Below are 14,687 nucleotides of genomic sequence, written 5' to 3' on the forward strand. Positions count from 1 at the left end.
TCGATGTGACACTCCCTTGGGTGTTGTCGCTGCTGGCGGTACGATTTCCCCACGACGAAGGGCCGCTCTCATCATTGGTGGAATGAAAGCGTGAGAAGAAAATGTAGTGCTGTGCAAGACGGGCTGTGCAGCGACGATGGCTATGATATGGCACCAGAGTAGCACGTGTCGTCTCTATGGAAACAAAGCGCCGCATTAGCGGAGATCTGCGTACGGTGACTGCTGTGAATCACGCCCACACGTAATTATCGGTGATTTTTTTTTCAAGGACGTGAAATATTTCAAATTTGTTCTGGAGTTTTTATGTAAACACATCCGCTGTCACACCATTTAAAATCTGACCCACCGCAGTAGCTTAGTGGCAAGGTATTGCGCTGCACAACTCAAGGATGTGGGTTCGATCCCAGCTGCGGTAGCCTCATTTGATAAGAGGTGAAATGCAAAACTGCCTGTGGTACCTGGATTTGGGAGTGTGTTAAGGAACCCCAGGAGGCCAAATTAATTCGGAGTTTCCTGCTAAAGCATGCTTTATAATATGGTTCTGGAATGTAAAACCCCATAATGTTATTAAATTTTAATTGAAAGTTTGCTCAATGTATGCATTGGGCCTGCGCCCAATGGTTTGCATTTCACTGCAACACATTGTCAAAGTTCTCTAGTTCGGCAACTTCCAAAGCAGTTTCCTACATTCACTTTGTGGCAGTTTTCTGAAGATACTGGCTGCATGGTAACAAAGAAAACTCAGCGCTACGACAAGCTTTAGTATGTCTAAACATGCTACCATGGAAGCCATCTATATAGCAACATTGAATTGGTCCGTTTAAAATGGGGCAATGAAAGTGGAAAGGGGAACAGTCCACTGCTCAATTATGGCAATCTGGTACTCGAATAGACTGATAGTGGTTACAATGCGAGAAAGCCTAAGAGGCTGTCATGTCTTGCTAGAAATTGGCTTTTATGTAAATCAGATGATGTGGTTATTGTAAACAGCATAAAGAGACCATGCCCATTACAGGTTATCTCCAATTCCATGCATTGAGGTCCACTACTACCCAAGACACTGCCAAGTTTCAGATCATTCTGTTTAGTGATTCATATGTGATGCGCAAGCCAATAAAAAGTAAATGTGACAGACAGAAAACTTAATAAAGTGTGGGAAATAAGATTTTTGGCATTTAAATTCTCTACAGTGTGCCTAAAGGACTAGCTTTGTTTATATAGATGTCATCGGAAATGCAGTTCTGAATAAGTGCACGACTGTATACTTTTACATGGGACTTTTAATAGGATGTTTCCACTATTTGATAGACAAAATGTGCAATATTGACACACAATTCAAGCAAGTTTCACTGCAGAACCTTTGTCATTGTCATAACTTTCTGTTGCTCTCTACAAACCTTTTTTTATATATATAACCCTTTTACGTATTTTAGGGCAACCCTCATCCAAAGCACAAATATGCAGTCTACCAAAAATGGAGAGATCACTACACATGACGCAAACTACTGTTAGATTGATAGTATCGACTTAAGTCATACTCCAAAGCTAAGGAATGTTTAGAAAAGTTCCGATGTGCAACCCAAGTCATCTTTGATAGCACGTGGTGCAGTCTGTAAAAACACTTGAGAAAGGTTCCATATGTGCAGCAGGGTCCACTGTTAAAGTGAACACTACAATCTGTGGCTGTTGCTTTGCTGATGCTCTAAGCTGCCAGTGCTGGCTGAAGCTTTGGTAATGCACTGCACAAGAGTGTAGAAAGGTGCCAGTGCCACCAACCACAAGCCTTCTGCTGCAAGCCAGGCATCTGTGCACTTTGCAGAGGGAGGTACAGTTGCCGAAGGGCAAGACATGGCTCTGCACTCGTTTTTTTGTTGCCATCAGACCACAAAGTTTCAGAACAAAGCAGCCTTACCACCAAGTTTACAAACGGACTTTATTCTCAGAAGCTTGGTCTGATTACCGTTTATATGAAAAAGCAGTTGAGATTCCCCAAACAAGCTAGTCTACCATTGCTGAACATAGACAATAATTTTCAATACTGCAATAACAATTTCTGGTACAAAAGCACATAATAAACTGTGCTTTGGAATATCATCAGTGGTTGATTATACCACTGGAAAAGGTATCCACACATTTAACACAATCTGTCACAGTTCATACCCAACTTTGGAAACCAGTTAGGCAGTAAATGCAACATTACCTTATGGTTGATGAGAGCTTCACTCAAGCACAAACACGAATGGCACAAGTCATAGAAGACTAAGATGCTGCAAATGAAAAACAGGCAAATGAGGAAACCATGGCGGTCACAGCTGGGACAATATACATAATTCTACACGTCGTCATGCCCTCAGGCATTAATGTCCGACACCTTGAGGTACTGCGCAATTGCATTCCAACAATCTGCATTCAAAGCATCAATCTGGGTTCCTTGGCCAGGATAACATTCAACAGAATGTTGAACTATTCCTGCAATGACAAAGAAGTTGTCGCAGAGGTAGCGCACAGAAGAAGTAATGTTCTGATAGGCTTCCGACATACTTTGTCCTGCCACCTTTGCCACATGAGCCATAAAGTGAGGCTTCTTGCAAAGGTACTCAAAGGCTTTGGCACATTGCCTGTCAGTACTATTACGCTGAACAAACTCAACTGCTTGGTTCAGTCGGCTGTGGTTCTGCTGCAGAGTAGTGAAGATAGGGTAAGTGATGCCACTAAACGGAATCTCTGGATTTTTCATGCCAAATTCCAACAGTACTTTGTTTTTCTTGACTCCAGTTGCAAGCAAACTTAGGCACTTCATAGGCAGCCCCCGAGACAGTCTAATAATGACCTTAATCAAAGTTTGATTCCATGACAGCATGCGGCAGAATGACAAGGCTGTATGATGATCAAACTGAAAGCCAGTACTAACATTGAGTTCCTGCAGAGTTGTGTTGTGGACAAGTGCTGCTGCAACCTTTGTTACTAGACAGTAACTAGTAGTTTCTGGGTTCTGGGAAAGCTCCAAACATGTGATAGACCTGTTGGTTTCAAGCATTTCGGAAAATAAGTTTCCCTTGCTAGGTTCATGGCCTTTATAGTGCACCTTCAGAGTGTGCACCGTAGTGCTTGAAGCCAGGGCTTCACACAGTTCTCCAAAAAGCACGACAGGTATGTCACAAATGTTCTTCAGGCTGAGTTCTGTGGGACAAAACTGAACATTGGTATATAGTGACAAGATGTTCTCGACATCGGCATCAACCAATGGAAGCAGCACACGATCATAGCAGCTGTTGCTCGCTAGTATGGCTGCCAAGCTTGCCCTACAAAAAAGAAGTCAGAAACATAGGAACAGCAGTGAAACAAAATTTCTTCGTTTTGCTCACAACTTAGAATATGCTTTCAAATAAATGCAAAATGCCAGTTGTATAACATCTTTTAGCTGAACCATGTTAATGCCAACCTACAACTGCTGCTTAGCATAGATGCAGTGAAAGCATGTACAAGGAAATTCCAAAGTAATAAAAAAACAAAGTTATACACTGGAATCTACACTAATGAAGTCTTGAACATCAGGTCTTTAAATAAATGGGACTATGTATACAATTTTGCTCGCCCTCCATAATATATGTTATACCATTCAGTTTTCTGCACAATGGATACAAGAGAACGCTACATACAATCTTGGCAGCCAATTACACAGCCTTGTTGTCACTAGGGTCAGAACAAAAGAGAGGCTAAGTTTAGTTGAAGAATGACTAAAATATGTTTAAAGTATGAATATGCTAGCTACGTTGTCAATCAGCTGTTGACCAAATTATTATAAACCACTAGTCTCATATATATATATTTTTTTCTGCTTGGTTGTGAAGATTATCATACAACAGAAAAAAATAAGCAACAATGAAATAAGGACACTAAATCTGTTTGATGAATCATGGTTAAAAATAATTATGCTGGCCAAGACCACAGATAACGTTGAAATCCATTCAATAGGCGAGTTGTGAAACCTGCAACGAAGCTTTTCTGCAATGTGAAATTTCATGCACCTTGGCAGTATCGCCTGTCCTTATTCTAATTGTTAGATGCACTGGAGCATCTCGCATGTTTGGCTTCTGCAAACAGCTGTGCTCTGTACTTGAAGCAGCTAGCGACAACACCATTCAAGAGGAAGTAAAGGAATCTAAATGTCATAAAAGAATTGATGGAGCATTAACGCTCGAGCCCCTGTATGCAGGCATCTCCAAAAGCTGAAAAACATGCCACAAGACACATCACACCTAACATTTATAGCAAGGACAGGTTGCACTGCCATTGTACATATAACTTAATAGTGCAGGAAAGTTTCCTTTGGAGGTGTTGCATCCATATATGCCAAACTACAATCTTAAGTAGTTATAGCATGAGTTTTAAGCAACTGGGGAGTATTGCATAGAACTGAACCAAGGCTGCATTATATTTGCTTTGGTTGTGGTGTAGCATAGAAAATTTTTTTAAAGTATTGTGGCCATTTGTAACATTTACACTAGCTATGGCTGGCAGAAATCATTTTAGACTGTCATGGCTAATAAATGAGTTAAGCTGTGTGAGCACAGTGCAAATATGACAGATTTTATCAGGATTTTCCTTTAACAGCTGGGACAATGGGCTCGGTAATGATGTAACGAACATATTTATGATCAAGACACAATATGCAACAAATTACCTTTCACTGCTTGATGCATAAAAATCGTCGAATTTCAGCTTCTGCAGGGTCTTGTTTTGATCAAGCGCTTTGCACAGACAGCAGATGACAGCTACATTAACACTTGATGAGAGGAACTCTAAACACTGTAGTGTTGAGTTCTCCTTGATACCCTTTGCAATCTCCTCAGCACCAGATGCAGATATGGTGCTACGTTCTATTATTAGTGTCCGAAGTACAGTGTTCGAGCGGAGCATTGATGCTACATAAATTCCCTGGCTTCTCAAGATGCAGTAATCGGCTAAATGCAAGCACTTCACGGTAGAGTGAAATTCAAGAGCCCTAAAAACTGATGCCATTGACAAAGTTGCCGCACAGACGTAAATATCACGCAGAGATGAGCTATTGCCTAGCGCTTCAGCCACCCGAGCCATATCGTTTACTTTTGTTAGGGTTGGAATCATCACCCTTTCTAGAGTATGAGATGACCTCAAAAGTCTGACCAATCCATCTACGCCTCCGGAAAAGTACACACAGTATGACAGTAAAGCTGACTTCAGGCGAACGCATCTTCGTAGGCAGCGCCACAACACATCGCTGTTTTCTTGCAACATACGTGTATTTTCAATCACTACTTCCCTCAGAGTAGCTGAATTGCGACACACTGTCGAAGCTACCTTATAGACCACATTGGTAGGCATGCCGACGCCGTCGAACATGAGAGTTTCCAGAGTCACCAAAGAACGAAGGTCGACGACTTGAAAAGGACTGTAACAATAAGCACTGCCACTGCAAATTTTCACATGGCGAACTGAAGGGCCAAGACGTACGGGGAAAGTCTTCGAACCATGTCGCACTAAGCAACCGGTACTCAAAAAAAAGTACTCTCCGTAATAGAAGCTTACTTCATCGATACACGTGTGCTGCTTGAGGAGAACTGAAAGGGTGGACGCAGCTTTTCGGACTTGCTCATACACGAAGCCCCTAGCATGTGGTATTGTTCGGAGGCACAGCACACCCGTCCGTTTTTCACACAACTCATAGCCGAATGAACTGATAACATCGTTCCACGCAGCAACATCTTCGCACAGCCAACATCGGTGCTTCAGGCTGGCTAGGCAGGGCCGGAAAAGTTCGCTCCGATGGCGAAGTTTGCTCGGTATATCGGTGTCATCGATGCTAACGTCATAGAATGGGGAAGCCGATGCACATTCTTTTGAAGCCATTATCCCAATCTTCTTTCAATGAAGCTGGAGGGAAGGGGGTTGTGGCACGCAGTGTAAATATGTGCGTTGAGTAAGGGAAGGTCCTGAAGTCGTGCAAAGCTTTCACTGCGCAACAGATTGGGTACCAAATAGCTCATCATTCATTAGACCCATTAGGGTAAAAAAAAGCTACTGCAATGAACAGTAAGCCCTGCAACCATAGTGATAGCCCGCGACTAGCACAAATAGGAGTAGAAGTTAACACGAGCAGAACCAGCGGAAAAACGAAATAAACCGACAAAAACAAACTTGGCGGCTTTGGATTGAAATGAATTTCGTTGGCTATCGATTCATACAAAAGTCCAAAACATGGAGGAAGGAAAAACTAATAGCATCCTCGGTAAACGCGCCCCGGAGTCGCCGCAAAACCAGTTAGGGGCACAACGCTCCAAGTCTGTGGAGGGGCAGACATAGAATAAAGGGCAGACATGGGGCAGACGTTAAAAAAAAAATGCACTTGGCCGGTGCGCACTGCTAGCGTCGTCTGGCGTACCGCGCGTAATTTGAACCGCGCGCATAACTAGCATAACATAGGTGTTCCAATGGCTGTTCTGTGACATAACTGTGCGAGCGTGCGCGAGCTGTCAGTTTGCTTCAGCAGCGTCTGCGCCGTGAAGAACTCGTTCGTACAGTTAATAATTGATGGCAAGAAATATTCCGTTGCGATGACGAAGTTACATAATGACGAAATAATTGTCGGTAAGTAATTAACCGCTGAATGAAGGCATATTCGTTGTCATGCTTCTATAGGTAATTAAACCATATACGCGTAACGCCTAGCCATATACGTAACGCCTAACGTCGTGGCGCATGGACGTGTAATCATGCGGCTGTTTTAATACTTCGCACGTTTTCTTTATAACGCAGAAATAAATAATAATGCGGGTCATAGCACACTGAAAGCAACTAAATTAATTGCGTGTCTTAAAACACAATTATTACTTTTCTATCACAATTCGCGCCCTCCATTTAGTAATCAAAAAGTTTGTTAATTAATCTAATAGCATTATCGATACTTCATTTATGAGACAAACTCATTATAGTGAGGCACGTCACTGTTGAAAGAATACCATTGGTTGTGTCATCGCATATTCTTAAACACACGCACACACACACGCATATATATATATATATATATATATATACGTGTTTGTGTGTGTGTGTGTGTGTGTTGAGTCTATTCAGTAGAGATACCAGCAGTCATAGAGGCATTACGTAATCAAAGAGTACAGGACGGTTACGAAAATATCTTGGAAGATATCTACAGAGATTCCACAGCTACCTTAATTCTCTACAAGAAAAATAGGAAGATACCTATAAAAGAAGGGGACAAACAAGGAGACACAACCTTGCCAATGCTATTCACTGCGTGTTTGGAAATAGCATTCAAGGTATTAAACTTGGAAGGCTTAGGAGTGAGGATCAACAGCGAATATTTCAGTAACCTTCGATATGCATATGATATTTTCTTGTTCAGAAACACTGGGGACGAGTTACAACAAGTGATTGAAGACCTTAACAGAGGGAGTGTAAGAGGGGATTGAATATTAATATGCAGAAGACAAAGATAATGATCAATATCCGGGCAAGCTAGAGAACAAGAGTTGAGGATCGCCAGTCAGCCTGTGGAGTGTGTTGACCCTGATCATGAGAAGGAAATTTACAGAAAAATAAAAATGGGTTGGAGTGCATACGGCAGATGTCGACAGATCATGCCTGGAAGCTCACCGTTATCATAAAAAGAAAGGTGTACAATCAGTGCATTCTACCGGTGCTAACATATGGGGCAGAAACTTGGAGACTTACAAAGAAGCTTGAGAACAAGTTAAGGAAGACTCAAAGAGCGATGGAACGAAGAATGTTAGGCGTAACGTTAAGAGACAGGAAGAGGGCGTTGTGGATCAGAGAGCAAACGTGTATAGCCGATATTCTAATTTACATTAAGAGAAAAAAATATGGAGCTGGATAGGTCATGTAATTAGTAGGTTAGATAACCGGTGCACCATTAGGGTTACAGAATGGATGCCAAGAGGAAGGAAGCGCAGTCGAGGACAGGGCAGAAAACTAGGATGGCAACGATGTAGGGCAAAAGGAAGGCGGAGTCCCATGTATGTAGGGCAAGGATGGCAGTCAAAAAAAGAAAAGATAGAAATGGATAAGGAGAAGGACGGAGACATAAGTCGGAGAAGGGAAGAGGTACGGCGAGTAGCGGTAGCTAGGTTCCTGTTGACAAGAGGCAACCGAGGACAAAACGGTCACTGAGCAGCACCAGTGCGCGTGTCGCGTTGCGCAGCACAAATGTCACTTCGCTCGCTGCTGCTGCCGCGTTTCCTCACGCGAGCGTTTTGACAGGGAGTGTCCACGGTTATCGAGTGAGATGTGTTCATGTTTACTTGTGCACGCGGGAAACCATGCTTGTTAATTTAGTTGGTGTGCCTATGTTTACAAGTTTATACGGCCGATAAAACTACTATCCTTACTTCGCAAAGCTGCCCCATAATTTGTTATCGCAATCGATACTTCGCCTTTCGGGCGAAACTGCGACTTTCTCCAGACCCACCTGGCCACAACAACAGCCGGTAGAGCACGGTCTAGATAATATAGCGGAACAATACACGGAGACTAACGTAATCCTGCACGCACGATGTCTTTGCCACGGTACGATACCTACGGGGCATCACATGCATGTGAACACACTACCATAACAAAACCGCCATTGTGCCCCGACAACATGGCTGCTACAGCGAAAAATATCACGTGACAACTCTATACTTAGCTCCTAGTGCGTGGAGCGGGTAGGGACTCCCTCAATTTTTTAACGCGACATCGTTACAGAAAATCCGTGTCCGGCGCCGGCGTCCCCGTGAGCGGAACTTTAGAATCTATTCGCTAAGCTAAATTTCAAGCTATAGGCAACAACACTTAGTTCGGTTGCTTGTGTTTTGTTTCCTTTTATTTTATTTTATTTCTTTCCTTTCTTTATTTTCTTCCGTTTTTTTCGTCGCCTTTGCTTTATTTCTTTTATTTATTTATTCCATTTCAGTAGGTTGTATATATATATATAATTTCTTTTTCACGAGCACCGGTTTCTGCTGCTCCAACTATCATCTCTTTCACAGACAGGATAGCCCACGACCACCAGCGAAGCAGGTAATAGAGGGGTGCTGTGCACGCCGTTGACACACCGACTAACACACGGCCGTTGACATGTGACTGACAGGCGGCCGTGTCACCGGCTTTGTGCACAGCACTAATTTATTCTGAATTCTACACCCTCGCCGTTTTCACACCTTCGCTCGTTTCACACCCGCCTTACGCCCTCTCCGCTTTAGGAAAGCATATGTCGCCTAGAAAAAGAGAAGTCCACTTGTCGAAATGTTGGCTCCCGCTTTCATCTTGTTCTCGTTTTCCTCATCGCATATATATAGGTATATGTATATGCCACGCCTTGCTATACGACATGCGGTATATGCATTTTATATTGCCACGCCATTCTATCACTCGAATTGCTCATATCTTGTCTTAATTACATTCTTGACAGAGTTATTCCTCGGCATATTGATAATGACAGCCCACAAACAAATTTTATAAAACAAAGCACCGACAGCGCGTGCCTTTTTTGTTAAATATTCTCAGATTTACAATTAAAAGTGCGAAACAATAACAGAAGAAAGACGAAATGAAACCTTTATTTGAAGCAGTGACTTGTCAGTCGAGCTGGGAGGGTCCCTTATTCCAGAAACCCTCTGGCTTGGATCGCCCTCCGGGCCCGGGCGACGAGTTCGCGCTGGTCGACCAGGTCCGGCTTGGAGATCGCAGCCTCCCACGTTTAAGCGAGGAGGTTTGTGTTTGCGTCTGCTGCTACTAGTTGTGTTGCTGTGATGCTTGCTCGGGTGCTCTTGCATTGCAGCAGGAGGTGCGCCATGGTGTCTGGCGCGTGGCAGTGCTTGGTAAGTTAGCGGTATTGTTTCCGTTTCCTCCGCTGATTTGGGTGGGTGGAACATGTCTAGAATCTCGTGCGGGGAGGCCCGGTTGACGCTTGCGCGGGCCGCGGTGTGTGCCGCTTCCTTCCCCTCGAGTCCCTCGTGTTCCGGAACCCACATGATGCAGGTGTAGGGGGGAGGAGTGTCGCCATGTTCCAGTTTGTTGATCGCTTTGACGGAGTTCCTGCCCTTCATGTAGTTGCATGCCGCTGTTTGAGAGTCGGTGAAGACCACTATGGCTTCCTCGCTTGTATGGGTGGCGAGTGCTATAGCGGCCTCCTCAGCTGTGTCTGCCTGTTTAGTGAGAATTGTCGCCAACGCCAATGTCGTCCCCCTGTAGTCTGTGACGCTGATGGCGAAGGCGTTTCGGCCCGGATACTTGGCTGCGTCCACGTAGCGCGCCTGCGTGTCGCTACGGTGCTTGTGTCTGATGGCGTTTACCCTGGCGAGCCGTCTGCCTCGATGGTGTTCTGGATGCATGTATACATTGTATAACTTGTATACATTCTCGGAGCTCCGATTTGATCTTTTCCTTACGTTCACCATCGAGTTCTAGGTTGGTTACGTATCCTGTGCGTCAGAGGACTGCTCGGCCTGTGGTTGTGAGCTTGAGTCTCTCGATCTGGTTGATTAGGTGCGCTTCCTCGAGTTCTTCCCAGGAGTTGTGAACTCCCGTGAGAAGCAATCGGTCAGTGGAGGCGGTGGTCGGCAGTCCTAGGGCGAGCTTCGTGGCCTTTCGTATTAGGAGGTTTAGCTTTTGTTTCTGGGCTGTCTTCAGATTGAGGTAAGGAGTTCCGTATGTAATGCGGCTGTAAAGGAGGGCTTGTGCCATTCACAATGTGTCGTGCTCTTTGAGGCCATTGCGGCGATTGGCCACCCGTCGTATCAGATGAGTAAGCTGTGCCACGGTGTTGTGTAGCCTGGGGAGTGTGGCGCAGCCGCACCCGTCCTTGTGTATATCGACTCCGAGGATTCGAAGTGAGTCGACCTTCGGTATCGGGACTCCCTGAAGAAGGACTTGTGGGTCCAGTGCGTCGTGGCTTGGGGGCCGGCCCCGGGTGCGTGCCCCGGGTACTAACAGCTCGGATTTATCCAGGGCACAGCGGAGGCCGCAGGTGTTGAGGTACCGTTCGATGATGTTGACCGCCTCCTGAAGACGGGCCTCCTTTTCGCCTGTGCTCGCACCTCTCGTCCACAATGTGATATCATATGTATATAGAGCATGGAATATCCCTGGGACGGTGTCTAGGAGGCCGGGAAGTTTGAGGAGGGCCACGTTGAAAAGGAGTGGCGAGATTACCGAACCTTGGGGCGAACCCCTGTTAGGTAGGTGAAATGTCTTGCTCCGGAGGTTGGCAATCCCCACCGTGGCCGTACGGTTAGTGAGGAAAGCGCGCATGTAGGCGTATGTTTTGGCACCGCAGCCGATATCTTCTAGGTTACGGAGAATGGCTTCATGGCTCACGTTATCGAATGCGCCATTTACGTCTAGAGCTAGAATGGAAGACTTGCTGTGTTTGCTCAAATGGTCAAGAATACCTTCCTTTAGCTGGAAGAGGACGTCCTGCGTGGAGAGCATCTGGCGGAAGCCGAACATGGTGTGCGGATAGCGATCGTTTTCCTCGAGATGTGTGGTGAGCCGCTCGTTGACCATGTGTTCAGACAGTTTCCCGACGCAGGACGTAAGGGAGATGGGGTGGAGATTTGCGATGGAGATGGGTTTGCTTGGCTTGGGTATCATGGTTACCTCCGAGTGTTTCCAGGCTGTTGGTAGCCCGCCCTTAATCCAGCAGTCGTTATAGTACCGAAGGAGAGCCGTCAACGTCCGCGGGGGTAGCTATCGAAGCTGCTTATTGGTGACTCTGTCTTTACCCAGGCTCGTATTGCGTGTTAGCCTAGAGAGGGCTGCCTGTAACTCTGCCTGTGTGAAAGGCCGATCTAGCTCTTCGTTCGGCGCTCCTTGGTACTCCCCGGGTGTGGAAAGGTTGGTGGCAGTGGCTTGCGGGTTCACTGAGCCGTGTAGCTTCGTCTGAAGTTCTTGGAGTAGATGATCCTCTGTGCCGCCATAATTGTGGATTAGTTGGTGAATTGTATGTCTTTGTTGGGTTTTGGTGTGGGTGTCGTCGACCAGAGCTCGAAGTATATATACCAAGTCTTCTTTGTGCTGAGGCTCCCTTGAAGTTGGTCGCAGAAGGATCGCCAGTTCTGACTCGCTAGCTGTTCAGCGTACTCCTGTGCCTGTATGCTTAATAGGGCAATTCAGCGCTAGAGCTTGCGGTTGAGCTCTTGGCGTCGCCATCGTTTGAGGAGCGATCGCCGAGCCTCCCATAAGTGCAGTAGGTGATTATCGACCGCCGGATTGTCCTCGTCTAGTTGAATCGTCCTGGTGTGGTCGTCAGCCGCACCTACTATACCGTTTAGCGAAGTTTCAAATGTCTTTGATGCCCGAAACGTTGTCAAGCTCATTCCTATACGCGTTCCAGTCAGTGAGTCGCGCCTTTCCTGTCTTGGGCGCGCGGTGAGATTGTTCAACCTCGATTTGAATTATGCGGTGATCGCTCCCTAGAGTGTCCGGGAGTCGGGTCCACGTGGCCTTTCGCACGTCTCGAGCGAATGTGAGATCAGGATTGGTTTCCCTCGACATGCTGTTGCCCACTCGGGTGTGTTGGAGCAGGTCATTCTATAACGTAAGACCGTGCTGCTGTGCGGCGTCGTGAACCCGTGCCCCTTTCTTGGTGGTATTGGGGTAGCCCCAGGCCGCGTGTGGGGCGTTAAAGTCACCTACCGCAACAAGCCGCTTGCCGTTAACGTTCTTGCGAAGGTCCCGGACGAAGTGGTTGTAGTGGAGTAGCTGCTCCCGCCGCGGGCTGTAGAGATTGGCCAGGTATAAGCTCTGTTGATTCTTGCGAGTCGGCAACACATCCACTATGGTGTGTTCGATTTCAGTGTCTTCAATTTCGTGAGGCTGTGCAGTTCGTGTCTTCTTGACAAGAATTGCGGTGCAGGCATTGTGTGCCATAGTGTTGTAGCCGAGGAGCTTTATCTTCTTGTTGCTGGTTTCCTGTAACGCGATTATGTCAGGATTGTTTGCTTTGAGATATTCCTGCAGGTTGGCCGAGTGGGGTCTATAGGATCTGCAATTTCAGTGCCAAATGCGGAGGGTTGGAAGCGGCTCGGTATGTCTACGTAGTACGAGTGGAATCCGCGGAGGATTCTAGCTCGACAACACCAAACCACCTACTCCAGCTGGAGGACAACTACCAACATGGCGGCTCCCTAACAATAACAGAAACCTAGAAATGATTAATTAAGGGAAAATGAGACATCCACCCAATCATAGCAATTGCTACAAAGGAAACCCACACGGGTTCTTCGAAAGAAAAGCCTCGCAGTTGAAGAAAAACTCGTCCTTGTTCGGAACTCGAACCCGGGATTCCGGGCAATCGCTCTATCATCTGAGCTAACCAGGCGGCTAGCAGATGATAGGGCGAAGTCGAATTTGTCAACAACTCGAAGCAAAGGCGAGAGTTTGACGTAATAGTTCTGCGGAAACCCTCAAGGTCGAGAGAAGTCATTAATTAAGGGAAATGAGACAATTAACCACCCAATCGTAGCACTTGCTACAATTTGTACGAATTATACAATTAGGACGAATTCTTCTTCAGTTGCGAGGCTCTTCTTTCGACGAACCCGTATGGGTTTCCTTTGTAGCGATTGCTACGATTGGGTGTATGTCTCATTTTCCCTTAATTGCTTCTCTCGACCTTGCGGGTTCTCGCAGAACTATTACGTCAAACCTAGAAATTATGTTTTCCTTTTTTTTTATGGAGCGGCTGTGAACTAACTCTGGAGTCAGTTCGTGCAAGAGGCCGCGTTTTCACCACGTTCGCCGCCAGCGTTTCCCCGCAGCTGAAGCTGCAGGTGCCGGGAAGCGTGAGAAGCAGTCGAGGATCTTTGAAAGCTACCTCGTTCCACTCTTGAAAGCGAAGCTTAAGCGTCCTCCAATTTTTTCCTCCCTCCATGACCAAAACAAGTATGCAGTAAAAACGTACGTTCTTGCGTCTTTCTCTTAAAATAATGGCGCACCTAGAGAAATGGGGGGGGAGAGGGGGAGTAATGCCTTATGCTTGTAGCTGCTCCGTTTTGACTAAAATTTTATAGCAAGGTTGTATTTTATGGTTTGAATTGTTTAATACACTTTTCTTTCTCTCGACCGGTGTTTCAGTTTATATGGTAAATAGGTGGTGTCCAAAAGCCGACGTCTGTGACGTGCTTCCGTCTCCCAAAATAGGCGCTTTCTGCCTGAAAATACATAGCCTTTAAAATCCGCATTTTTAATCCAGACGCTGGTACCTTATGGGTTGTGGATTTGGACAACTCCTATTATTTAGGACGCTCTTAGACTTCTCACAAATATTTCTAGGGTATAGAGATCTAAGGCCTACATTTAATGAAAAATAACGTGTTTTCGGCTCTCGCAATCACTTCCGCCTAGTGCAGATAGCAAAAGCATGGCATTCAAGATCTGTATTTGTTACCGTTGTTAAGAACGGCCAGCTGCAGTGCAAGTTTTGCCAACCAGTTGCGACCGCGGGCGTCATCTTTCCCTGGAGCGCCGCCGCCAACCTCTAGCCACGGCGTGACTAAGTCGACTTTGTGTCGGGAAAAATACGTGCGTCCTCCACTCACTGTCGCTTCAGCTAGGATGCGTTTGACGAAGCAGGCTTTGTGCTGAAACCGCCACCGTTATGCTCTAGCCTCGTCGCCGTTGTGACT

At 45.9% G+C, this 14,687-nt stretch overlaps 1 protein-coding gene across 1 annotated transcript; it reads right to left on the reverse strand.

Moving 5' to 3' along the window:
• Positions 1–1,195: 1,195 nt before the first annotated feature.
• On the reverse strand, positions 1,196–6,286 carry LOC142582303 (uncharacterized). Its single transcript, XM_075691861.1, has 2 exons — positions 4,685–6,286; positions 1,196–3,302 (listed from the first exon to the last, which is right to left on the reverse strand). The coding sequence occupies exons 1-2, from the start codon at positions 5,887–5,889 to the stop codon at positions 2,351–2,353; spliced, it is 2,157 nt and encodes a 718-aa protein (XP_075547976.1). The 5' UTR covers positions 5,890–6,286; the 3' UTR covers positions 1,196–2,350.
• Between the last annotated feature and the right edge of the window lie 8,401 nt (positions 6,287–14,687).

Source organism: Dermacentor variabilis, chromosome 5 (assembly GCF_050947875.1).
Source record: "Dermacentor variabilis isolate Ectoservices chromosome 5, ASM5094787v1, whole genome shotgun sequence".
NCBI lineage: Eukaryota > Metazoa > Arthropoda > Arachnida > Ixodida > Ixodidae > Dermacentor > Dermacentor variabilis.

Coding starts and splice junctions, on each gene's coding strand:
- LOC142582303 (XM_075691861.1), bottom strand. CDS start 5,889: ATGGCTTCAAAAGAATGTGCATCGGCTTCCCCATTCTATGACGTTAGC. Junction 3,303..4,684: donor TATGCATCAAGCAGTGAAAG/GTAATTTGTTGC, acceptor TCTTTTTTGTAG/GGCAAGCTTGGCAGCCATAC.